At 37.9% G+C, this 24,861-nt stretch overlaps 2 protein-coding genes across 2 annotated transcripts; one reads left to right on the plus strand and one right to left on the minus strand.

The window, feature by feature from the left end:
- Window positions 1-176: 176 nt before the first annotated feature.
- GLIP6 (GDSL-motif lipase/hydrolase 6) lies at window positions 177-24,368 on the minus strand. Its single transcript, XM_082892468.1, has 4 exons — window positions 24,056-24,368; window positions 22,984-23,129; window positions 2,526-2,991; window positions 177-557 (listed from the first exon to the last, which is right to left on the minus strand). Exons 1-4 carry the CDS (start codon window positions 24,297-24,299, stop codon window positions 319-321), a joined length of 1,095 nt encoding a protein of 364 aa, XP_082748594.1. The 5' UTR covers window positions 24,300-24,368; the 3' UTR covers window positions 177-318.
- On the plus strand, window positions 4,948-8,229 carry LOC114281575 (uncharacterized). Its single transcript, XM_028224076.2, has 3 exons — window positions 4,948-6,209; window positions 6,296-7,225; window positions 7,303-8,229. Exons 2-3 carry the CDS (start codon window positions 7,160-7,162, stop codon window positions 7,705-7,707), a joined length of 471 nt encoding a protein of 156 aa, XP_028079877.2. The 5' UTR covers window positions 4,948-6,209; window positions 6,296-7,159; the 3' UTR covers window positions 7,708-8,229.
- Window positions 24,369-24,861: the final 493 nt, after the last annotated feature.

Raw genomic sequence — 24,861 nt, forward strand, 5'->3', positions numbered from 1 at the left:
CAAATATCATCTCTTAATTTTTCACGTTTGGTTCAAACGTCAACCTCAATTTTTACATTCAGTTTTTGGGAAAATATCAACTGAACCACCATTTGAGGACTTTTCAATTGCCTCATGCTCAAAACTGGTGAGTTGATTGAATATTTTGAAAATAAATAAAACCGACACACTCAATAAACCTCCACAAGTTGCATGTTTTAATTTAATTCTTGATCATATAGTATCAATGCAATATAATTATTTTCTTTAATCTCTTGCTCAAATGGTTCTGGTTGTACTGTTCAATCACGAGCATAGTTTTAAATAGCAGTATCGAGATTACGAGTGAAGTAGGGTAATGTTCGCTAGAGTCTTCAAATTGAAGGGTCGAATCCGGGATTGACTTCCACTCCATAAAAGCTTAGAGATGAGGTTGTAAGTATGCTCTGAAGGGTGAAAAAAATCCCAGAACAAGAATTGATTAGGGTTTGAGCAGATGTAGTAACCCTCCTTCCCACACTGCATCTGTCCTCCAAGAGTTCCATACCCACAACATGCACTGGATACATTCAAGATGCCTACATGTGCAATATTTGTAATCATGAATTACGGAAATGATATTCATGCAGAATTTAAGACTACAATAATGTGACATTACTATTTTTTTTTTGTAATATAAGCATTTTGATGGGATTTTTTTATTTTAAAGTGATTGAATCAAAACTTGTCACATTATATTATATTAATTTTATTTATCTTTATATTTATTTTGTGTTTGGATTATACTACTCTATGAATAATGTGTAAAACTAATAAGAATGGCTTTGTCATAATGTCATACATACAGTTACAAAGAGCCCTTTAGGGTAGGGGTGTGCACAAACCGGATTGGTTCGGTTTTAGAGTAAATTAGGAATCGAATCATAAGAACCGGTTTCAAAAAAATTAAAACCGTAACCGAACTGTTAAACTATAGAATCGGACCAGAACCGAAACCGATTTGATTCGGTTCGATTTTACATTTTATCTAACAATAAATATGATATATATTTTATGTTAGTAAACAAATTAATGATAATTATTTGGTAAGTCGGTTAGACTTTATCAATTTTACATTGAAAACTAGTATTCAAATCTTATAGGAGACATTTTATATTTTAATTTTTACATATAAAAGTAAAATAAACAAATATGTCACGGTCTAGTTCGGTTCAAAATCATAACCGAAGTTTTGAAATCGGGAATCAAATCAATTTGAATGATTCTACTATTTTCAAAACCAAAATCAAAATTAATAAAAATTATACCAAACCGACAATTTAGACCATGTACACCCTACTTTAGGGTTAAGCAAATGTTAAATCATGTGACACATCACATGAGAAATTTTAGTCCCCATGTTGTGAGTTGGTTGGATAATACTTATGAAAGCAATGATTTCAGATTGTGTTTGGTAACATTGATGGTTTCACACACAAAAAAAAAAAACAGTAAATATATTTTGTTTCATTTGTTTCTTTTTTATTAAAAAAAAAATAAAAACGAATAACAAGTTTGGTAGATAAACATTCTTCTAAAGTAAATAGAAAACATAATTAAAATAATATGTTTAATGAGTTGTTAGAAAGAGTGGAGGCAGAGGGTTGCGAAGTCGGTTGCTTGAGGAGGGGAGTGTGGAGGGTTTTCAAAGGAAGGGGAGGGAATAAAAAATCATTTTAAAAAATGAAGAACACTTTAAAATATATATATTTTCAATATTTTAAAAAGTTTAAGCATTAATTCACGTGTATCGGGATTTTGAACTTTTATATATTCGATATCAATCAATATATAATTACATTGTTGATATTAATATATATATATATATATATATATATATATATATATCAGCAATGTTAGGTATCATGAAAAAATTTTGATGAAAATAATTATGAAAATTTTGTAACCCTTGGATTACACTTAGAATAAAACACCACATACTAATTAAGGTAATCCAAGGATCATAAATCTTTCATGATCATTTTCATGAAAAAATTTTCATGATCCCTAACTTTTCTCTATATATATACTAGTGGTTGGCACACGCAATACGTGTACAAGTTAAATAAATAAAATATGTAACATATATTGGTTGTAATCTCAAGTGATAAGAATCTTCCTTATCAAATTTGTGGTCTTGAGTTCAAGCCTTGGCCCATTCTCTTCTCTAGTGTTTTGTTTTTTTTTTTTTTCTTTTTTTTTTTTTTATAGATTACTGAACACTTCACCTTTTTTTGATAGATTACTGAACACTTCACCAATGATCCTCTAGAGTGAAATTTCCCTAAAGTTTCCTAGAGTGCTACATTGTGTGGTTGAGATTTACTGGCAAGTCACATCAATTTTAGAAAAAAATCACTCTAGAGGATCCTTGCTCTGAACACTTGTCATGAAAAGAGACAAAGCTACGAGAAACCAATCTAAGTGCTCACATATATAATATAGATATATCTGGAAACCATTAGTTAAAACTATGTAAAGAAAACAAATGAAGCAAAAATAATTACCATAACGCATTGGCATAGCTCGAAAGAGTTGAACAATGTCATACACAGCTCCATAAACCCCAGCAACACCTGGATACTTGATATGCACATTCTTCACCAGATTTTCCAAACCCTGATTATAATTCTTCACCATTTTATTCATCTTCCCGAAACATCGGTCCACAGGTGCACTGGGCAAAACAGCCCTAGCTGGAACACAGCCGACCGGGCCCAACGAAAACACGGCTAGGCTACGAGCGCCAAGCCTGTAAAGACTGTCAATGAAGTCTTCGACTTGTGTCAGCATGGATTGGACATAGGCGTCTGGATTGAGAGTTGGGGGATCAAATGAAAGGAAGTAGTTGAAGATGTCATTTGAACCGGACTCGAAGAGGAAGAAAGATTGCCTGATTAGGTCTTTGTCTATCTTGTTTTGGTCTACTAGGGTTTGGAATTGTTGTAGCTGGTCTTGGATTGGCATCACTCCCTGCAACAGCCCACCCCACACATGAAGGGTTAGAAATTGGACACAAAATAATATATATATGAAGGGATAAGTTTTTTAAAATGAGAAAATGTTTGAGATCCTCATACATTTTTCACAATTCAATTAACACAATGATACAATCTGACAAGTATTAATTTTTGATTGGTTAAACACTAAATGATACGGGACTTAGGACCTTTACTATATCATTGTGGATACATTCGTGAATGTAAAATGTGAATCTCTAACATTATTGTTTTAAAAGTAGGCTTCAATAATAAATTGTATAAATTCTTTTTCATTCATTTTTATATATATATATATATATACATATGTCCAATTCTGTGATCTATCATTGAATCTTATTCAATAAAATTCTTTGATCTATGTTTATGTTTGTAGCAAAATTGAAACATTAGCAAAAAGAATACAGGTAAAATAAAGAATAGTGTCATACAATGAGAAAATTCATACAAAATTATATGATTTGGTGCAAACATTTAATTTTAGAACAAATATATATATATATATATATATTAGTCATTTACAAAAATATTATTGTCACGTTTTTTTAATAGTGTGTTTGTCCAATTTTTTTTTAACGTAATTCCAAAACATTAATAAGGTGATGTACAAATCAAAGCTTAATTTCTCTCGTAACAAAATGCAGTAAATGTGAGGCAATCAACAGCATAGACATAAAAACATGTTAGAATAAATTATATTGGTAGTCTTTGCATTTTATCTCTTGTGTTATTTTGGTCTCTATAATTGTAATTAACTTGATTTTGATACTTAATTTTAAATTTTGTATTAATTTGGTCTAATTAATAACTCCGATTAAAATTTTTGAATGAAAATGCTTAGAGTTGATTGAGATTAACTTATTGAATTGAACTAGTTTTCAATTTTACCTATGTAAATGTGGATGCTGATTTCCGACCACACTGCCAAACAGGAACTCAACAAGAGAGCACAGGCAGAATAGATCACGCCCGAATAACCTGTCACAGAAAGATAAGACTCCGGCGGTGGTTCGTCCAACCGGGGGCACTCTGACAATCAAGTCAGTACTCAGTTATTTTTCAAAGATAGCAAATAATGCTTAACTCACTAACCATAATACAAAAAGCGTACCTTAGACCTACGAGGGTGCCTTACTTTTATAACTAGCACTAACCTGATCCTTGTAAAAGCCTAGTTTCAATGGACTTTGGCTCAATGCTCATCTTGGACTCCCAGTCGGATAAAGATAAACTCTGTAAGAGCTTTATCTTTATCCATACTAAGGTCCTCCCCAATTCTAGGACTCTTGTCCCTTATCCGCTCATCTCGGATTCCGGTATCTCCCCAAGTAACCTCGGCCTAACCGAGATCACCTCGGCATCATAACCAAGACACGTGGCACCTCGACTGACACTTCGGCGTCACCTTGGCCACGTGTTGTCATTCACAAAATATGTCCCCATAACTGCCCCTTAGGTTCTATTACCTTGGCATCCTGAGGTGATGGAACCTACATCGTTTGTCCACATATCATGTCGGCTAAGACTTCCCATGACCAAGACTCAGCAGTATACTGTATCAATGATCAAGAACCAAGAACCAAGTTCTTCAAGTTCCTTAACTGAGATCACCCTTCTAGCTGAGGTTTTTGCTTCATTAAATCAAGAACTCCAAGAGTTTTATCTGCGCATGAGTTGTTATGCACGGTTTTCTCAACCGTTTTCGCCACGCGTCCTTCTCTCATTGATTCGTACCAGACATGCGCTATTAGGTCGCGTCGTTCTACACATGCCGCCTGACAGACACGTCGTCCAAGGAATATCATTTATGGTTTGTCGTCTTTTCACATTTTAACAAAACTTCTCCCTCTCTCTCCGTCTCTTTACTTTTGCAAAAACAATCTCTCTCTCTCTCTGCTCAGAGCCTTTCTTTCTAAAAATTTCCTAAACCGCCATTTTCGTACCTTCAAAGCTCTCTGCAATCACTCCGTTTACCTCCTTCGGCAAAGCATTTACTATCTTGCTTCACTCGTCGTCACCGTCTGACTCCGGCAAAACTCAAACCGGTGTCCTCGATCTCGGCCCCAACCGGTGAGTTCTTTATTTCTTTCGATTTTAGTTTCAGTCTTTCATTACTCTACATATGTTCCTTGCATGCCTATTTCGTTGCTGTTGAATTTGTTTTTATGGTTGTACTCTGTTTCTTCTTTGATCATGAATCAATTTCCCATTTCTTTGGATTCTTCTGGTACCTTAAGCTTCGTTACTGCATTTACTTGTGATTCGTACTATTCAATCTATCTCTAGGTCTATATATGTACATATGAACTGTTCACATGCATGATGCTTTAGCAATTTGTCATTGTTCTTTGGCTTTTGCACATCTGCACATGCTTACATAGTGTTCTTGAATTTCTGTTTGTTTTCTTGAGTCTGAATCATTGCTCTTTTCTATTTTTTTTGGCTTATTTCTAGATCTTTCCCTTGATTTCCTATTTCGGTATAGAGTTAGGTTTGGGATTTGTAGAAACAACATTCCTTAGGAAAATTGAAATAAACTCCCCTAGATCTTGAAAAACCCTTGCCCCAGTTCCTGTTTAGGGTTTAGTCGAGGTCCTTCAAACCCACACCAACCACTCTCCTCTGAAATCTTGCACCTCCTTTCTTTAGCCGACATCATGGGTATGTTCAGGTGGAGGGTATATGCCTTAGAAAAACTCGGATACTTCCGTCGAGAGTTTTCTATCCCAGCCGATGTCCACCTCAGGTTGGCTAGGGAGGAGGACTCCATCATGCCTGGTGGGGATTCCATACCTTTCCCAGTAGTAGCCTTTATAGAGTGTGGATTTCGGTTTCCCCTAGACATTCTCTTTAGGGAGGTCCTCCATTACTATAAGCTCAACCCTATACAGCTAGCCATCAACTCATATAGGGTCATCAATGGTATAATTGCTCTAGCTAGCCGAGAAAATGCTAGGATAACACTAGCCGACATCCAATATTATTATACCATGTGTGGCCTAAAATTTGAAAAAAGCTATATCTATTACCTCAAGCCGAGATCCACAGCCTACAAACTCATAGCCGACCTCCCAGACTCCAACAAAGGTGCTGGAGATGATTACTTCATGGTCTCTGGCAACTGGGAATTTGCACCTGACGACGACCTTCATCTCTATCCTTTGCGCTGATCGCTGTTTAAAGAGAATGAGGGTAAGAACTAAGTGTCAACTTTTCTACTTAAGACTTATTACTTTATTCCCTTTATCTATGCTAATGTTTGAATTTTGTACTTGCAGCTCTCCCTCAGCCATCAAAAGATTTTCGCAAAACCTTTTTCCCCAATAAAGACTTTAAGAAGCTACTAGGCTTGCCAGTTGACCAGCGCAAAGCCCCTTTGCTGCTCAATTATATACCAACTTACAAGTCCACACCGCCCGACATCTCCAAGAAGAGCAAGACCCCTCATTCTGCTAGAACTCCACAAGCTAAACGATCATCAAGGCCAGATCAGGGATCTACCTTTGGTCCTGTGAAGCAACCGTTCACCTCTGCTCCCAAATTGATTGCTCCACATCAATGCCAACGTCGTCGCCAAGTTCTTGCCAACGCTCTGGCTGGGAGGACTCGAAGTTGCAGACGCCGAGGTTCTGACACACCGGTGTTCGACCCATTTAATCCTCCTACTGCCCTTCCAGCAATACACTTTGGCACTAAAGTTACAGTTGCTTCCACTGCCGGCGAGATGGGCCGCAAACTGGCAGTTGTTAAAGACCTTCTCGCCAATATCCCCGGGGTTATGACGATGCAATCCTCATCCTCCCCATCCTAGCCAAACCCGAAGTCGAAAAGAGTGAAGAAGGCCAAGGATAAGGCCATAGTAACTCAGATTGATTCTGAGGACATTGTACCAATTTCCAAACTAGCCGTGGCTGAAAAAAGCACCCCTTCTGCCGAAAAAAAGCCAGTTGAGGCCCCATCATCCGATGCCCCACCAGCTAAAAAGCTAAGATCCGACCACCCTAAAGGTAGCAGCTATCGCCGCACCATGACCTGGGTGCCCGAGGTTATGGTGGACGACAGACCCTTAACAGTCGGTGACAACACAGCGAATCTTAAAGTCGGCGCAACCCTGTCAACGGCTATTCTTTTACCAAAAAAACATGAACCGTATGGCTGAGTTGCATAAATATGAGAACTTTGCTCTTATGATGCAGCACTCGGTCTTGGTAATCCTCTTTTACTTACTCTTTTACAGTTTTTCTATACTTAGTAAAATCTTACTAATCTGTTTTACTTCTTGCAGGCTATTCAGCATGCTCACTCATATGTTGTCAAGACCAAGATGACAAGGAAGAAGTTGGCAAGGAAGACCAAGGAAGCTGCCAAACTCCTATCATCACTCAATAACGCCGAGGCTAACAATCGAGCTCTATTTGATCAGGCTGAGGCTACCAAAGCTGCTCAGAATTTAGCTAAGGAAAAAGCCAAATTGGCTGAAGATAAAGCCGAGGTCGCTAGACCCGATCTTGCGGCTGCCAAGGCCAAGGGAGCTGACTTAGAGGCTAAGCTTCAGGAGGCCCTTGACTCAAAAGAGGCCGAAGTCAAGGCGGCCGATGAAAAAACTTTTGAAAAGGGGCAAGCCGCCGTCCGCGACCAATACAAACAGCAAGTTAACCTGGCTTGTAACCGAGGTTACTACCTTGGTTAAACAGCGGCGCTCAACAAGTTATCTGTTCCCATGGACTCTAACCTCAGAGACATCAATCAGCTTCAAGTGCCTTTCCCTCTAGAGCTTGAAGATGATGCCGAGGATGGTGAAGTCGATGAAGTAAAGGAGGAGGCTGCCACTGATGCCAAGTCTCCCACCCTCAATGAGCAAATAGACTTGACTCAAGATGAGGAGAATGACTTTATTTCCAAGGGCATCTCTCTCAAACCAACCACATCTGAGGCCGAAGTCCAATGCGCCGAAAAGAGTCTGGATCAGACTTTGCTAGAAATTGACGCCAAGATAACGGTCGAAAAAAATGCAACACCGCCCGCCGAGGTGGAGAGATCAGAGATCAATCCTAGTACTTGGGATATTTCATCTTTATTTTGTACTTCTATTTTGTCTGAACAATGTTTAGCTTGCAATTTGGCCGAAGCGCCCTTTTTGTAATTTTGAACAAGTAATCTTTTGCAGGTTAAAGTGCTTTTTTTCTGAATGCAACTCTCCTTATTTCTTTAAGTGTTGAATGTTTGTTTAATGTATGTTTTACTGCTTTCTTTCATGCCTTTCATGCTTTCATATTTAGAATATTTTTACATTTCTTCAAAGTAAACATTTAACTGTATAATAACTTTGGGGTATAATACCTCGAATACAAACCTTGACTGTTTGCCTTGGCCAACCATCAGAATATCTCGGCTAACACTTAAAAATATCAAAATATTTTTACAAGTTTTATTCAGGATTGCTTTTTACTTTCATATGCTATCTTCTATCAAGACTTCTTCCTTCTACCATTTCCTAGCCTGGCAACCTGGTTGCCCAGCTCGGCAATTACGTACCTCAGATACTTTTTTCAATATAACCTCGGCAAACTTGTAAATTTTTGTAAAATTTCAACAAGCGTTAAGCCCATTCTAACTTGTAAATCTTGTCTAAGTCCCAAGCACTTCAAATTTTTAAGCTTATTCATCATTCTCCAGTTCTCTACCCCCTAATGTGAACCTAAGTTTCACTTATGTTCACATTAAGCACATAACAAAGACTAGCCGAGGTTCTCAACCTTGGTTTCTTTGTTAATCTAACTGAACTCCACTTAGTTCCATTCCAAGTTTAATCTTGCCAACATAGAAAGTCTAGTTTCAATTCAACTTAGTTCAACTCTATTATATGCAAGTATAATTCAACTCTACCATATAATAAGTCTAAGTTATAAGTCTAAGTTATTCGTCTTGTTTCAATCAGAAATATCGCCAACTTAGTTCAACTCTATTATATACAAATACAATTCAACTCTGCCATATAATAAGTCTAAGTTATTCGTCATGTTTCAATGAGAAACATCGCCAACTTAGTTCAACTCTATTATATGCAAGTATAATTCAACTCTACCATATAATAAGTCTAAGTTATTCGTCCTGTTTCAATCAAAAATATCGCCAATTTAGTTCAACTCTATTATATATAAGTACAATTCAACTCTGTCATATAATAAGTCTAAGTTATTCGTCATGTTTCAATTAGAAATATCGCCAACTTAGTTCAACTCTATTATATACAAGTACAATTCAACTCTGTCATATAATAAGTCTAAGTTATTCGTCCTGTTTCAATTAGAAATATCGCCAACTTAGTTCAACTCTATTATCCGCAAGTATAATTCAACTCTGTCATATATTAAGTCTAAGTTATTCGTCATGTTTCAATCAGAAACATTGCCAACTTAGTTCAACTCTATTATATGCAAGTATAATTCAATTCTGCCATATAATAAGTCTAAGTTATTCGTCATGTTTCAATCAGAAATATCGCCAACTTAGTTCAACTCTATTATAGACAAGTACAATTCAACTCTGTCATATAATAAGTCTAAGTTATTCGTCATGTTTCAATCAGAAATATTGCCAACTTAGTTCAACTTTATTATATACAAGTACAATTCAACTCTGCTATATAATAAGTCTAAGTTATTCGTCCTGTTCAATCAGAAACATCGTCAACTTAGTTCAACTCTATTATCTGCAAGTATAATTCAACTCTGCCATATAATAAGTCTAAGTTATTCGCCATGTTTCAATCAGAAACATCGCCAAATTAGTTCAACTCTATTATATGCAAGTATAATTCAACTCTGCTATATAATAAGTCTAAGTTATTCGTCATGTTTCAATCAGAAAACATCGCCATAGGACTAGTTAGTCCAATCACACAAATTTCAAATTTAAAAAATCAGGCTGAAATTTTATTACTACCTCAGCTAATAAAATTATGACATAAACTTCAAAAAACAAAGAGTCTAATGATAGAAAAACTTCAAGTTGCAAGTATTCTAGGGTCTTGGCAACTCTTTGCCTTCACTGTCCTCAAGCCAATATGCCCAATTGCCGGCGACCGTGATGATTTTATAAGGCCCCTCTTAATTTGCGCCCAGCTTGCCCTCCCTAGGATTCTTCTTGTTGCTAACCACTTTCCTTAGCAACAAGTCCCCAACTTTGAATTCTCTTAGGTTGACCTTCTTGTTATAAGCCCTAACAAGTTGTTGCTGGTATACCTTTAACCGAATTGCTGCTCTCTTCCTTTTCTCCTCAAGTAGGTCTAGGTCTCGTACCAAGAATGCCTTGTTAGTCCCATTCTCTACTCCTTAGGTTCTGATCCATGGGATGCCGACTTCCAATGGGATTACTGCTTCTATGTCATAAGCCATGACATATGGGGATTTCCTAGTTGATCTTCTCGGCGTAGTCCGATATGCCCAAAGTACATTGGGCAATTTTTTCATCCATTTCCCTTTTGCTACCTCCAGCCTATTTTTGATCCCATCCAAGATAGTCTTATTGGATGCTTCTGCCTGACCATTGCTCTAAGGGAAACTTAGAGTAGAGTAGTAGTTCTTGATTTTGTACTTTGCACAGAAGCTCTTGATTAGCTTATTGTCAAATTGTGTCTGCTATTATTGCCCTTGGGATCCCAAACCTGGTGATGATGTTTTTTCATATGAAGTTCTTTACATCAACATCCCAAATCTTTGCAAAGGGTTCAACTTCTACCTACTTTGTGAAATAATCAGTTGCTACTAGCAGAAACTTCCTTTGCTCAATTGCTTGGGGCAGTTGTCCAACAAGATCCATGCCCCACTGGGCAAATGGCCAAGGACTGGATACTGGGTTCAAATTTGTTACTGGTTGATATATCAAGGGTGCAAACCTTTAACACTTTTCACACTTCCTGACGTAGGCTTCGGCATCCTTTTGCATGTAGGGCCACCAATATCCCTGAGTAATGGTCCTATGAACAAGTGATCTGCTGTAGACACCTAATTTTTTATCGTCCTCGAGACTTGGACGTCATCATTTGAACACTCGATGATTACCCATGTTCGTGTTCGTCCTGAGTGCTCGGAGGTCTCGGCTACGCACCTTGCCTCAGGATCTCTCAGCTCAACTGTTTTGTGCTTGGTTGGACCAAACACTTGTTGGTTTTTGCTTTAGAGGGTAGAGAATGGTTTGTTTGTCATTCCCTAAACCCACCGGCCATGGCTTGAGGCCACTGGCCCTGTTTTCTTTCCACAGGCCATTGGTGATGGCCGGTCGGTGCCTTTGATGGTCGGTCGGCACCTTTTGTGGTCGGTCGACCAACTTTGTTGGCTGATTAGCCACTTTTTCTGGCCGAGACCTTCTCTTGAGGGGGTTTGAACCTTTTGAATCCTTGGTTTTAGCTTCTTAAGGAAGCTTGAACCTTTCGAACCTTTATTTTAGTTTCTCCAAGAAGCTTGAACCCTTCTAAGCTTCCAAGAGAAGCTTGCACCTTTTCCTCTAGCTTCTCCAAGAAGCTTGAACCCTTGTCTAGTTTCTCCAAGAAGCTTCAACCTTTGTTTTAGCTTCTCCAAGAAGCTTGAACCCTTCTAAGCTTCCAAGAGAAGCTTGCACTTTTTGACTTAGCTTCCCTTAGAAGCTTGCCCCCTTTGACCCTTTTGCCTTAGTTTCTCCAAGAAGCTTAGGCCTTTTGCCTTGCTCTATAAATAGAGGGCCTCTCCTCCCATTTCAAGGGTTAGAAAATCTGATATATATCATATATATATCACTCTCTCTCTCTATATATCTCCCTCTCTCTACATTTGTGTGGGTTAGAGGGTGCAAAAGGATCTAGTTCTTGGCCATTTGAATTACACCTCCTAGCACAACACCTCCATCATCAACCTAAGGAGCTTGGAGGCCATTTTCAGAGGCTAAGAGACTGTTTTTTTGGACCAAGAGGCTGCTGTCTCCTTTTGGCTACAAAGGTAACTCATTTTCCCTCTTTATTTCCCGTTTTTGCACACACTTTTAGCGTGTCTTTCTTGCTGATTTGAGCTTTGTGTATAACATACAAAGGTTCTATTTTTTTGTGTTTAAGTTACTTCATTAAGGTCACTTTTATTTTTGAGGTTGTTTACCCCCTTTTAGGCCTTGTTTGGCCCCATTTTTGTGTGTTTTTGGTGAGCTCCGGGACCACCTTGTTTGGGCCTCCTCACCGCTGAAATCTTGAGGGATTTCAGTGGTGCGGATAGTGGTTTAAGGTCCTAAGAATGAGAGGGCCACCCCCTCTCCTTGTTGTCTTCAAAAAGTGCCATTTTAGCCTCATGTGTGAGCACCATTTTTAAGTTCATGTTGGCCATGTCTTAAGTGCTATTTGTGCTTATTTTGCCATGATATAGCACTGTTTTTACCTGGTTTAGACACACCATGCTTAGTTTATATACATGTCTTGTAATGCCATGATTTGCCTTAACATGTGCCTAGCATGTAGACTACCATGCTCATGTGTTTTGGCCTAATTTTGTGAAGCTTTTATGCTTATTTTAGTATGCTAAGGGACTATTTTTGGTCAGTTGAGTCATCCATGCTTTGCTTTGTATAGCTACCATGCAAAATCTCTTGTATGCCTTGAGCATTGACCCCTCTAGCATGCCATCCTTGCATCATTTCAATGGTTTGGAACCACTTGTCATGTTATTTCAGTCCTTGTGGCATGCCTATATGCTTGCATTTGATATCCCTGTAATGTGTCAAAAGGTTGTTGTCTTATGCTCCTTGTTTGGGCCCTTGTGCATGCTTCCATACTTAAGCCATTTAGATGCCATTTAGGTGGGTTTTGAGGCTCATTTTAGCAGGTCACATCTCTGTTTTCAGTCACTTAATTCATGCCATGTGTGGTTGCACTAAGTGTAGTTCAATGCTTATTTGGTGAGCCTTAGGCTTTAGATCATTTGTTGTATGCTATGCTTGTATTGATTGCTTGTTTTGGCACCATCATTAACATGATTTTCAGAGCTTACATTGCATGTCATATGCCCATGTTGTTCCTCTTTTAAGTGTGCTTAAAAGTTGTCTCTATGTGCCTAAGTGTTGGACCTTGCATGCATGCCTATTTGTATGTGTTTTGGCTTCCATTCTTGAGCATGTTGGCCACTGTTTTGGACCTAGTAGGGGGCTGTCCAAATTAGTTTAAGACCATCCCTTTGGCATGTTGTTGCATGCTATACATGTTTGTATTTTTAGGTACTTAGCCTATTAACATGTTGCATGTTTAAGTGTCATTGCATTTGGCATGCTTCTTATGTTAAGTCGCTTTGCATATTTACATGTGTTATGCCTTTCATGTTGTTGCATGTGTGTCATTAACATTGATGTTATATGCCTTGCATGCTTACTTGTTTAGTTCATGTGCCTATTGCACATGGTTTTGTTGTTTGTATGATCATGTTGCACACTTAGCTCACATGCCTAGGTTGCAATACATTGGCATGCATGCTTTGCCTCTTGAATTGAGTATGATAGAGGTTGAGTTCATTGTGTGTTTGTGTGCATTAGATTTGACATTAAAATGCACAACTTGGTTTCTTGGGCCATCACGTATTGAAATGCGCGATTGGTGTCCGAGAATCGAGTACCATACCCCTTTGAGTCATAAACATGATAAGGGGTGTGTTGGTGCACACATTTGCTTGAAATGCATTGCCATGCCTTATTTTGCCCTTTGCTGCTGTCAAAATAGGTTCTGCAGGAAGAATTGGCCGGTCGACTACATATAGTGCCGACCGACCATGTATTTCTGGCCGAGAGTCACACCAATGGCCGATGACCACATCCCCTTAGCTGGTGATCATTTACCTTGGCCGGTGGCACTCCACAGTGTGTAGAGAGCATACCTTGGGACTTGTGTAGTCTTCAGAGATGCCAAACAGTGAAAACAGAGGCAACATGTGTCATGGCAATGGATTTCCGAGCGAAGCCAATCCGAGCATGCATTCATCCCTCTTCCCGAGGCTGTGTTACTGCTTTAGTAGCTTAGTTAATTTGTTTAATTAATTAAGGGTTTGTAATATTTAATTAGTTAGAGTAGTTAATTACTTATTCGATTTGTATTATTCTTTTGGTCCCTCCGAGCGAGGGCGAATTTGTAATAAGTGTGGGTGCGTGTGTGCATGTCTTCCAACCCCCACTTCTTTCTCCCTTTTACTTACCTGCTTTTGATGGTTAGTATTAGGTCATATTTAAATTAGCATACCTTATGCTATGCATGCATGCATCCATACATTTGTCTTGCATGCACCGGGCTCGACGCATCATACTAACTGCATTGTATTTCAATTCCAAGTTGAATACGTGTTAGTTGTAGCATCATCATATGCCATCCATAGATTAGCCGAGCCTATTGTAGCTGCATCTTGCATGTGTTGCATTAGCCATCTTAACATGAATTAGGATCATGCATATGATTACTAACTAGTTTCTGTTTTGGCTTGGAGTACTCGGTAAGCATTTATGTTTTAGCATCCTTGCATGCGTGTGAGTGTTGCCATGATAGCATGCTTACCATGAGGCTACTTGCTTATGTGATATAACTGCTTGAATGCCTGTGAGTGGAGATTGAATTACCTAAATTGGAATAATGCATTAAAACTGTGAGTTTTAAGGCCACTAGATAGTGGCAAAACCATTTTTTTAAAGCCCGCTTGAGGGTGGCAAAACCTGTATTTTAGTCTACTTGCGAGTAGCAAACATTTTCCAAACAAACATGCAATGTTTTATTCCAATTTAGGTGATTTGGTCTATACTTGTTTGCTGTGCGCATAACATAGTAATTCTAGGCTAATAACCGGAATAAGAACACATAATGCTTTCAAAACAAGATATCATGGTTAGTAGATGCCGATATTTGATCAGGCGAGCGGGGGTGCTCATAGCTGACGTTCCCCAATTGTACCCAAATTCCCGAGCCGAGGCAACTTTGGTGATGACGGACACGTGGCTTTAGGCAAACGAGTCAGGGTTTCCTAAATTTCCCCAAAATAAAATATTTAGGTGGCAACTCTGTATCTGGCAAAACAGTCCATGTTTGGCACTTCTTTTCTAAAAATCTGTTTTCTCAAAACGATTTGCTGGATTTGGACTCTTTGGTTCAAATTAAGAACCGACAACAAATCGAGTCCGAACTGTAGAGTGAGGCCCTCCCGGGGCGCGTTTACATCTGCCCCCGGCATGGCTGCCACATACTCCTTCATATATTTCATACAAGAAGTCTTCAACTTAAGAGGTATGCACACATCTCAAAAGGGGACTAGTAAAAGACCTACTGTGGAGATGTCCTTCTGCTATTAAGTTAAACCTTGCCGACTTCAGTTTGGTCTTATACGCCTCTTTGCAATCATCTGGCAGCTTCCCATCTCTAAGAAACATTACTATTGCGTCCATCCAATTTGGACCCATCTCCACACACATTGCCTCATACTCTGTGATAAGTGGTTCCACACTTAAGCCTGACAGATAATCAACCATTATTGTCCTTGCCTCCCCTGATTTTATTACACTAACCAGGTTAACCAAGGTGTCGGCATGGCTGTTGTCATCTCGGCTAACCTGCTGTAGTTGGCAATCCTGAAACAAGGCTAACAGTCTGACAATTTCTTTTACATAGACTATCATTCTTTCATCTCGGGCTGCATACTCGCCTGTTGCCTGGTTCACAATAAGTTGGAAGTCGCAGAAGAGTATCACCTCGTCGGCTTCCATTGCTGCTGCCAACCTCAATCCTGCGATCAGTGCTTCATATTCTACTTCATTGTTTGAGGCTTTAAACCCCAATTGAATAGATTGTTCTAACATCCACCAATCTGGCGATATTAGTACTACTCCTGCCCTCCTTCCTTGACGGTTTGAACTCTTATCAACAAATAGGCGAAATGAGTCGTCGATGTAAATGTCGCAGGGCTTGAGTTTTTTTTTTTTTCTTTCTTTTGATCTACTGTAACGTTTTTCATTCCCAATTAGATCTCTTCTTGTTCCCCTAGACACCTTAAGCCACGGCTCATTGGAGCCCGACGTGGGTTGGCTCCAAGTGTGAACTCGGCCACAAAGTCGACCAAAACCTGGCCCATAATTGCTATTCTGGGCCTAAATTCTAGGTCGTACTAGCCCAATACTATTGCCCATTTGGTTACCCTGTCTGTCAGATCTCCTTATTGTAGCAGAGACTTCAAGCAGTGCTCAGTTAATACCACAATCTTGTGGGCTTGGAAATAATAGTTTAACTTCTTGGAGGTCATCATTAAAGCCAATGTCAATTTCTCCAGGGGTAAATACCTGGTCTCTGCACCTACAAGGGTTTTACTCACATAGTATACTGGCCTTTGTTCTCCCTTCCCCTCTCTAATTACCACTGCACTCACTGCATGCTCTGAAACCGCCAAGCATAAGAACAGTTTCTCTTCAAGTATTGGATTTGAGAGAATTGGAGCTGTGGTGAGGTACCTTTTCAAGTCGGCCAAGGCGACTTCACATTCCTCTGTCCACAAGAAATCTGTGGCCTTGTTCAATAGACTGAAAGACGGTTTACACTTATCTGAACTTCTACTTATAAATTTGTTTTACCGACGTTGGGCTTTTCAAATCTAGGATGGCTTTAATTTGATCTGAGCTTACCTCAATGCCCCTTCCGGTAACCACGTATTCCAAGAACTTACCAGATCCAACTCCAAATGCACATTTTGAAGCGTTGAGTCGGAGTCGATATGTTCTAAGGATGCCGAAAACTATCTTCAAATCGGCCAGATGATTCTTAGGTTCTTTGGTCTTCACGACCATGTCATCAATATATACTTCCACTATTTTGCCAATTAGATGTCTGAACATCTTGGTCACTAACCTTTGGTACGTTGCTCCTGCATTTTTCAACCCGAAAGGCATCACTTTGTAGCAATACAACCCTTTTTGAGTGATAAATGCAGTCTTCTCCTCATCAGAGGGTACATTGCTATCTAATGGTACCCCCTGTAAACGTCCAGGAAGCTTATCCTTCTATGTTTTGAAGTGGCATCCACTAATTAATCAATCTTGGAAAGTGGGAAACTATCTTTGGGACAAGCCTTATTCAGGCTAGTAAAGTCCACGCAAACCCTTCATTTCTCATTCTTCTTTTTCACAACCACGGTGTTAAACAACCAAGTAGGGTAGTTTACCTCTCAGATGGCTCTGGCCTCTAACAATTTGTCCACTCCCTTCTCTACTGCCTCCACATGAACCAATGTCGGCCTCCTCGCTCATTGAATGACGGGTTCAGCTAACCTTTCTACATTTAGTCTGTAACCTCAAGGTCAATGCCAAGCATCTCATATGGCGTCTAGGCAAACACCTCTATGTTTGCTCGCAAGAATGCTTCTAACTCCCTTTCCTCCTTCTCGGCCAAGCCTGAGTCGAGGAGGAAGAAACACTCTTCATCTCCTTGTTGGACCATAATTTTCTTCAAGGCTTCCTCACTTTTGTCGGCCAGCTCTTTGCCGACGTCATCTAGGACCTCCATGTCCTCATCTTCAATCTCTACTGTTTCTGCTTCTCGTATATTGCAGGTGGATTTCATTGCTACCATGGAGTAATTCTTTGCCTGCACCTGATCCCCTCTAACCTTCTCAATTCTATGCTTTGTTGGGAACCGCAACAGCTGGTGTAGTGTTAAGGAAACAACCCTCATTGCATGTAACCATGGCCTTCCCAAGATAACATTGTAAAGGGAGGAGGTGTTAATTACTATAAACTCTATACTTACCTCCTTGGTGCCTGCCTGCACCTCCAAACTTATTGCTCCCAAGGGCCATGTCGGCGTTCCATTGAACCCGACCATTGGACTGCTCCAGATCATCTCGGGTGAAGGCCGAGCTCCTTGTAACATTTGACATACATGATGTCACAAGAGCTGCCTTGGTCAACCAGAATGTGCCTTACTTGACATTCTCCAATCTTAAAGGATATCACCAGAGCATCGTTGTATGGATACTGCACCATGTCTAGGTCAGCTTCAGTAAAGGACACCATTGGTCCTTAGTACTCGTCTGCCCTAGGTCTTTTTTGCTGGACCTGGTACACATGCTGTAAGTGCTTTACCTTCTGAGTCTCCCCACGTACCTCATTCTCATTGACCTTCGAATAAATCACATTGATCACTCGAAGGTCTGTCTGCTTGTGGTTGAGTGCTGGTGGAGGTGGTGCTGCCGGTGCTTGAGGTAGCCTTGCTTGCTCTTCCCTTGTTCTAGCCTCATCTACTAGGTCCTTTAAGTGACCTTGTCTTACTAGATCTTCCAAATGTGCTTTTAGGGCTCTATAACCCTGTGTCAGGAATCCATCTTCATTGTGGTAAGCACAGTGCTTTCCCAGGCTTCTTCCCATGAATTCGCTAGGAATTTTTTCTGGCGCTCTATAATACGATTGGTTCTTGATTCTTTCTAGAACTTTATAAATCGGAATCTGGATTACGGTGGTGACTGCCTGTGTGGCCCTCAGTCATGTTTCTTGTCTGTTAAATCCAGTATTACCTCGGTCTCGCTTCGGCGAGCCGTTTCTCTTCTCGTGTTTCGACGCCTTTGTCCCTGGCGTGTCTTCTTCAGCTCTCGCATATTTCGTGATCCTGGCCATGAGTTCCTCCATACTTTTTGACAGCGACTTTGCCAGTGACTTTCGAAGCAGGCAGTCATTGTTCTGGCCATTCTTAAAATATATGACCACTAACTCTTGGTTGCACCCTGGTATTCAGTTAAAAACCTCATAATATCTTTTGGCATAAGCCCTAAGGCTTTCATCCTCCTCGATTCTCAGAGCCATCAGGGTGTCTACCCTTAACGGCTGTAGTTTGTTTGTAACGAACCTGGCCACGAATATGTCGGTCAGGCTTTTCCAACTTTTCACAGCTCCTTTCGGCAACTTGTGAAACCAATCTGATGCGATTTCCCCAAAGAATGAGGGGAACACATTGTAGAGCAACGGTTCGTTCCCGGTATATAGTGCCATTGAGTTCAGATATAAACCAATGTAAAAGTTAGGATCAGACTTACCATAGTATATCTGGAATCTTGGCATGTAGTATCTTTTCGGGACCTCAAACTTATCCAATTCTATTGAGAATGGCGTTCTCGGCTTGACTGGTGATGTGACCTCGGCATCTTGTCGCTTCTTCTAGAGATAGTCCCTCAAATCCTCCTTAGTCTGTCCAGGAGCTCAGCTGTCAACGGATTTCAGCCTTTTTGGTACTCTGCCCCCGGTGTCATTATAAGTCCTCTTGGACCTCTATCCATTCATCATGTCAAAACAAAACTCCTTTCCTTGAACATGTCGATGGTCCTTGACATAAGTTTCCTTAGCATGAGGTGTTTTTTGAGACTCCCCTCTCATCGATTCTCCTCGCTCGACCTCCCATAAAGGCCGATGCAAATGCTCCTTTGCCCTGTCATACTGAAGGACTGCAAAGATTGCTTTTGTCCCCCTTTGTGGGCATCGTCCTTGGCCACTGGAATCGGCGTGTTCTCTAATGGAAACGGTGGCTGCATGGTGTTGTTTTGCATCATGATGTTGACAACTGATTGTAGGTCTACCAACTTGTTCGCCATTCCCTTTATCTCGTTGTCCTTCCTCAAACGTCTATCTTTCCATACCTAGAGGTCGCTTTCGTTGTAATACCCGCCTTAACATGCTTTCTTCGATGCGTCTCCCTCTAGGCCGACGTCCTTTTCCCCAGGATTTTTATCCCGAGGTTCTTCATTACAGTTGTTCTCTTAACGTTAGCATCAGTGTTTTTACCACTCCCACTAAGGATATCGCCCCCAATATTTACTTTTTGCCCATCCTTGGCCATTTATTCTCCTTACGTTTCCCACAGATGACGCCAAATTATGGGTGCTAATTTCCGACCACACTGCCAAACAGGAACTAAGTAGGAGAGCACAGACAGAATAGATCACGCCCGAACAACCTGTCACAGAAAGATAAGACTCTGGTGGTGGTTCATCCACCCGGGGATACTCTGATGATCAAGTCAGTACTCAGTTATCTCTCAAAGATAGCAAATAGTGCTTAACTCACTAGCCAGAATATAAAAAGCGTACCTTAGACCCACGAGAGTGCCTTACTTTTATTACTAACACTAATCTGATCCCTGTAGAAGCCTGACTTTAATGGACTTTGGCTCAATGCTCATCTAGGACTCACAGCCGAATAGAGATAAACTCCCTAAGAGCTTTATCTTTATCCATACTAAAAGTCCTCCCCCCAGTTCTAGGACTCTTGTCCCTTATTTGCTCATCTTGGATTCCGGTGTCTCCGCAGATAACCTCGGCCTAGCTGAGACCACTTCGGCGTCATGACCAAGACACATGGCACTTCGGCTGACATTTCGGCGTCACCTTGGCCATGTGTTATCATTCACAAAATATGTTCCCACAATAAATATAATATATGTCACTTATGCGCTCATTTTTCATATTTATATATTTACTAACAATTGTAATCAATTGAGTTAAAATCATAAATTTAAAGTCAAAATCGAGGTAATTATAATAGTATGGACTAAATTAATATAAAAACAGAGGTTATTTGTGTAATTTGGCCGTGATGTTATATCTAATTTAAGCTATAGACTGAGCATTACCTTCTTTGTACTAATTAAACTAAGGGGTTGTTTGGGATGATCTAAATAAGTGCACTTTTTGACTTTTTATGAAATATGGGTTGGGTTTGGGTTATGTTTGAAGTGATGTGTTAGAGAGGTGATGTGACTTAAATAAGATGATGTGACTTAAATAGAATAGTGATTTTTTGACTTTTTGTCTTTTTTTAAACATGCCAAACTTGACCTAAGACTAGTTCTACTAACATAGAAGAGGAAACATAATTATTCACAGAATGATGTGGCTTCCTTCAATAGGTAAGTGGGAAAAAAATGCAAAGTTAATAGAATTATTTAGGGCAAATTACATATACACCCCTCCAGGTTTGACAAAATTACAGATACCCCCTGAGGTTTGAGAAATTACGAATTCCCCCCTGAATGCTATATTTGCATAAGAAATTAGGGGGTAATTTGTTATGAAATATAAACCTCAGGGGGTAAATTGTTATGAAAATACAAACCTCAGGGGGCGGGATGTAATTTCCGAAACCTCAGGGGGGTATCTGTAATTTAACCAAACCTGGAGGGGTGTATATGTAATTTGCCCAATTATTTATTAATAGGACTACTTACACTATGTTTGGTTTGAGAATTTGAAGGATTTGAAAAGGAAATAGAAAATATGTGTGAAATTAAGGAAAATATAAATATATTTTATTCATATTTCACTTAATTTTTATTTTTTTCTTTTCAAATCTCTTTTAAAATTTTCCAACTAAACACAATGTTAAAATTTGTTTAAGAAGTGTATAAAATAACTTAAAAATTTAAAAGTTACGACCAAAGTCAAAAAAAAAAAAAAAAAAAAAAAAGTCAAAGATTATTTTCCATTTACTCTATTTTTTATATATCTTTTTGTAAAAAATTAAAAATTCATTCCAAAAAACTAAAATATTATATTTTAATAAAAAAATTAAAAAATCACTAAAAAAATCTTATTTCCAAATGAACCCCTCAATAAATAGAGCAATGGTAGAGGGCCCAAATTCTGTGGCTCAAATGTGGCTCAAATGGCCAAAACGACGTCGTTTTGAGTACAAAACAACATCAAAATGACCAAAACAACGTCGTTTTGGCCATTTAAGCCACATTTAAGCCACAGAATTAGGGCCCCCAAACATTTTTCCAATAAATAATTAGCCAGTAGTTACACCAATGCCCGAGCATTAAAATCTGCGTTCTAGAGGGTTTTAGATGAAAATTACAACAATGCAAATAAATAGCTGCGGAAGCAGCCAAAAGTGGTTCTAAACTGTTGCTCTTCTTTTTATGCAATGGCACTAGAAAAGTGTTAAGAAAATTATCATGAATTTCAGATTAATCGTGACCACAATCTAAGTACGGTCAAGTTTGGCAAATTAAATAAAAATTATAAAGTTAAAAAATTATTTAAAAAGTTAAAAAGTTATCACCATTTATTAAAAGTTAAAAAGTACAACTACACAATTCTCAATTTTAATTTTTTCCTACATATTAATTTATACAATTTTTTAATACATATTTTTCTATAAAAAATCAAAAAGTTAATCCAAACATCCATATTTTTTTCCTCAACTTTTTAATTCAAAAAGACAAAAAATACACTTATTTAAGATGCCCCAAACAACCCCAGTCTTGACTATTAATGTCAAATTCTAAGGATTTTTCCGATTTTTGTTCTCTTTTTTACTTTTAGAATTGGAGCATTGCTATATATACAATCAAATTTATTAGTAATTAATTTTCATAAGACAAATATTCACCTTACTTGTTTTTACTTTTCAAAAATATTTTTCAAAAAATTCTACTTTCTTATTTTTCGTGTTTTTTTGTTTTTACTGATTTTTTTTAATATTTTAAGTAATTTTTTTACTTTTTAGACGCACCTAACATAAATACACCTAAAAAGTAAAAAAATTGTAAAAAAAATCTTTTAAAAATTTACTAAATACCAAAAATACAAAAAAAAATATAAGAATTCAATACATTTTTTGTATTTTTATGTATTTATTAATTTTTTAAAATATTTTTTCACAAATTTTTTACTTTTTAGATACATCTAAGTAAGGTGCATCTAAAAAAGTAAAAAAATGCTTAAAATTTAAAAAATATGCACTAAAAACAAAAAAATACAAAAACTAAAAAAGTCAATTTTTAAAAAAATTAATCCAAAAAATTTAAACCAAACACACTAATTAGTACTTTTTGCTTTTTAGGTATAGAAAGAATTTAGATCACATTAATTATCACTGCAACAAATAAAAATTTAAAGTATCAAACTCTTAAAAAGAGTAGTTGTTATTTGGGTGGAGGGGGTTTTCTTACCAAATAATGGTTTGTTCCACGAAGGACACCGCTGCCAGCACTTGCAAAGTTGATGCCATTGGATGGATATTCCTTCATACTTCCATTCACCACTTCACTTTGTAACTCAAGATATGGCTTTTGTAATTCTATTCCAACAAATTGAGCTACAAGGACAAAAACAATACATTACAAAAAATCAACCAAACATATCTCACAATATCAATATATATATATATATATATATGGATTTTAATCATGTTTTGTTATCATTTTATATCACCTGCTATATATATACTTATTAAAGAATTAATGAAAGTAAATAATATATTGTTATGTAATTCAGTTAGACAAAATGGTGAAAAAGAAAACAAATGATGTTATAGCAACTCCCAAACAATAAATATAGCAACATGGAAATCAATCACAAAATGGACACAGAATGTATATAGAATTGTTAGAAGTGAATACGACCAACAAATGCAAGTAAAATATTATTAATTCATATGTATTGTGTGTTTTAGGATATACAGAAATCGATCACAATATCACATAAAAAATGCATATGAATGGACAAGTTAGATTTGTCAAGTGGATAACAGGTTCTATAAAATATTTATCAACTTATGTGTATTTGATGTTCTATTCTGTACTTCATTTTTGTGTTTGCAGTGGAACTAAATGGAAAAAAGATTAAAAAGTTGATCCAACCAACGAATTTTGTAAAATCTTATCAATCATATGTATTATGTGAGTGTCTGAGAAGTGGGTTTTTTTGTAGATTTTTTTAGTTGTAGGATATTATTGGAGAATTTTTTTTGTTTTTGTTTTTGAGAAGATAGTTTGGTTTTTTTGTAATTGGATGTGATATTTGTGAAAAAAAAAAAGTGAAATGATTTTAGGGTTTGATGTGATATTTTGTTTAGATTTGTTTTTTTTTTATTTTATAACCAATTTATCTTTTAGTGAAAAAAAATAAAAAATAAAATCTAAAAAATTTCTTCCCAAACACCGCCATGTATTGTTTCATTCTGTATTTGATTCCCGTGTTTGTAACAGAACTAGAAGGAAAAAGAAAAACAAGAACACTCACAAATGAAGTCCACAACTGTTCTGCCATTGGTGAATCTACCAGTGGGATGGCGAAAAAAACTCGATCCATAGGGCGGAAAATCTGCTTGTGCAGTGCAGTTTTTGTTGAAATGATTGTTACCCGCATCAAAAATTGAGTCTCCAAATGTGAAAATCGCACGAATATTGTACGCCAAGGCCAGACTCGGAGCAAAGAGGAAGCTGATTAGGAGGAGAGAGATGAGCAATATGTATGGACTCTCCATTGGAAAGTGAAAGTTGAAGAGAAGTTATGGAGGTTTATGGGGGGACAATGGAGGTTGAAGAAAAGTGTGAGTGTGTGTGTTTATATATTGAACAGAAAGAGAAAAGGTGACTGACAAAGAGACAAAAATAATAAAACAGACTACACGAGCTAAGTGCATGAACATTTCCATACCCCATCATTAAAGCGATCGATACAACCCATTCCTCTTCCATTTTCAAAAATATTTTCGGCTACTTTATGTTCTTGGATAGAATTCTCATAGTCTATTGTTAAAAAGTTGGGTCCATGGTTTTAAATGAGTATTCCGATATGTGTTCGTATCATATCGGATATTATTAACTGATAAATCAGTGAATAATAGTAATAAAAAGTCAAAATCTTATTATTATGTAACTGTCTATATAATATATGACAGACGGGATTGTAATCCTTTTCATTACATATTTGTAATGAAAATGCTTCATTATATCATTCAATTATAAGTGTAATGATCTTTTTTTAATTTAAAATAATTATAAATTTGTATTTCTATTTCATAATCATTAGATATGTAAAAGAAT

The sequence above is a fragment of the Camellia sinensis genome, chromosome 10 (assembly GCF_055761805.1).
Source record: "Camellia sinensis isolate YWXY chromosome 10, ASM5576180v1, whole genome shotgun sequence".
Classification (NCBI taxonomy): domain Eukaryota; kingdom Viridiplantae; phylum Streptophyta; class Magnoliopsida; order Ericales; family Theaceae; genus Camellia; species Camellia sinensis.

Excerpts from the sequence above, each read along its gene's own strand:
- GLIP6 (XM_082892468.1), bottom strand. The coding sequence starts at position 24,299 with ATGGAGAGTCCATACATATTGCTCATCTCTCTCCTCCTAATCAGCTTC. Across the intron at positions 2,992-22,983 it reads GTGGAACAAACCATTATTTG|GGAGTGATGCCAATCCAAGA; the intron begins GTAAGAAAACCC and ends GGGCTGTTGCAG. Across the intron at positions 558-2,525 it reads AGCTATGCCAATGCGTTATG|GCATCTTGAATGTATCCAGT; the intron begins GTAATTATTTTT and ends TTGCACATGTAG.
- LOC114281575 (XM_028224076.2), top strand. The coding sequence starts at position 7,160 with ATGAACCGTATGGCTGAGTTGCATAAATATGAGAACTTTGCTCTTATG. Across the intron at positions 7,226-7,302 it reads TGATGCAGCACTCGGTCTTG|GCTATTCAGCATGCTCACTC; the intron begins GTAATCCTCTTT and ends TACTTCTTGCAG.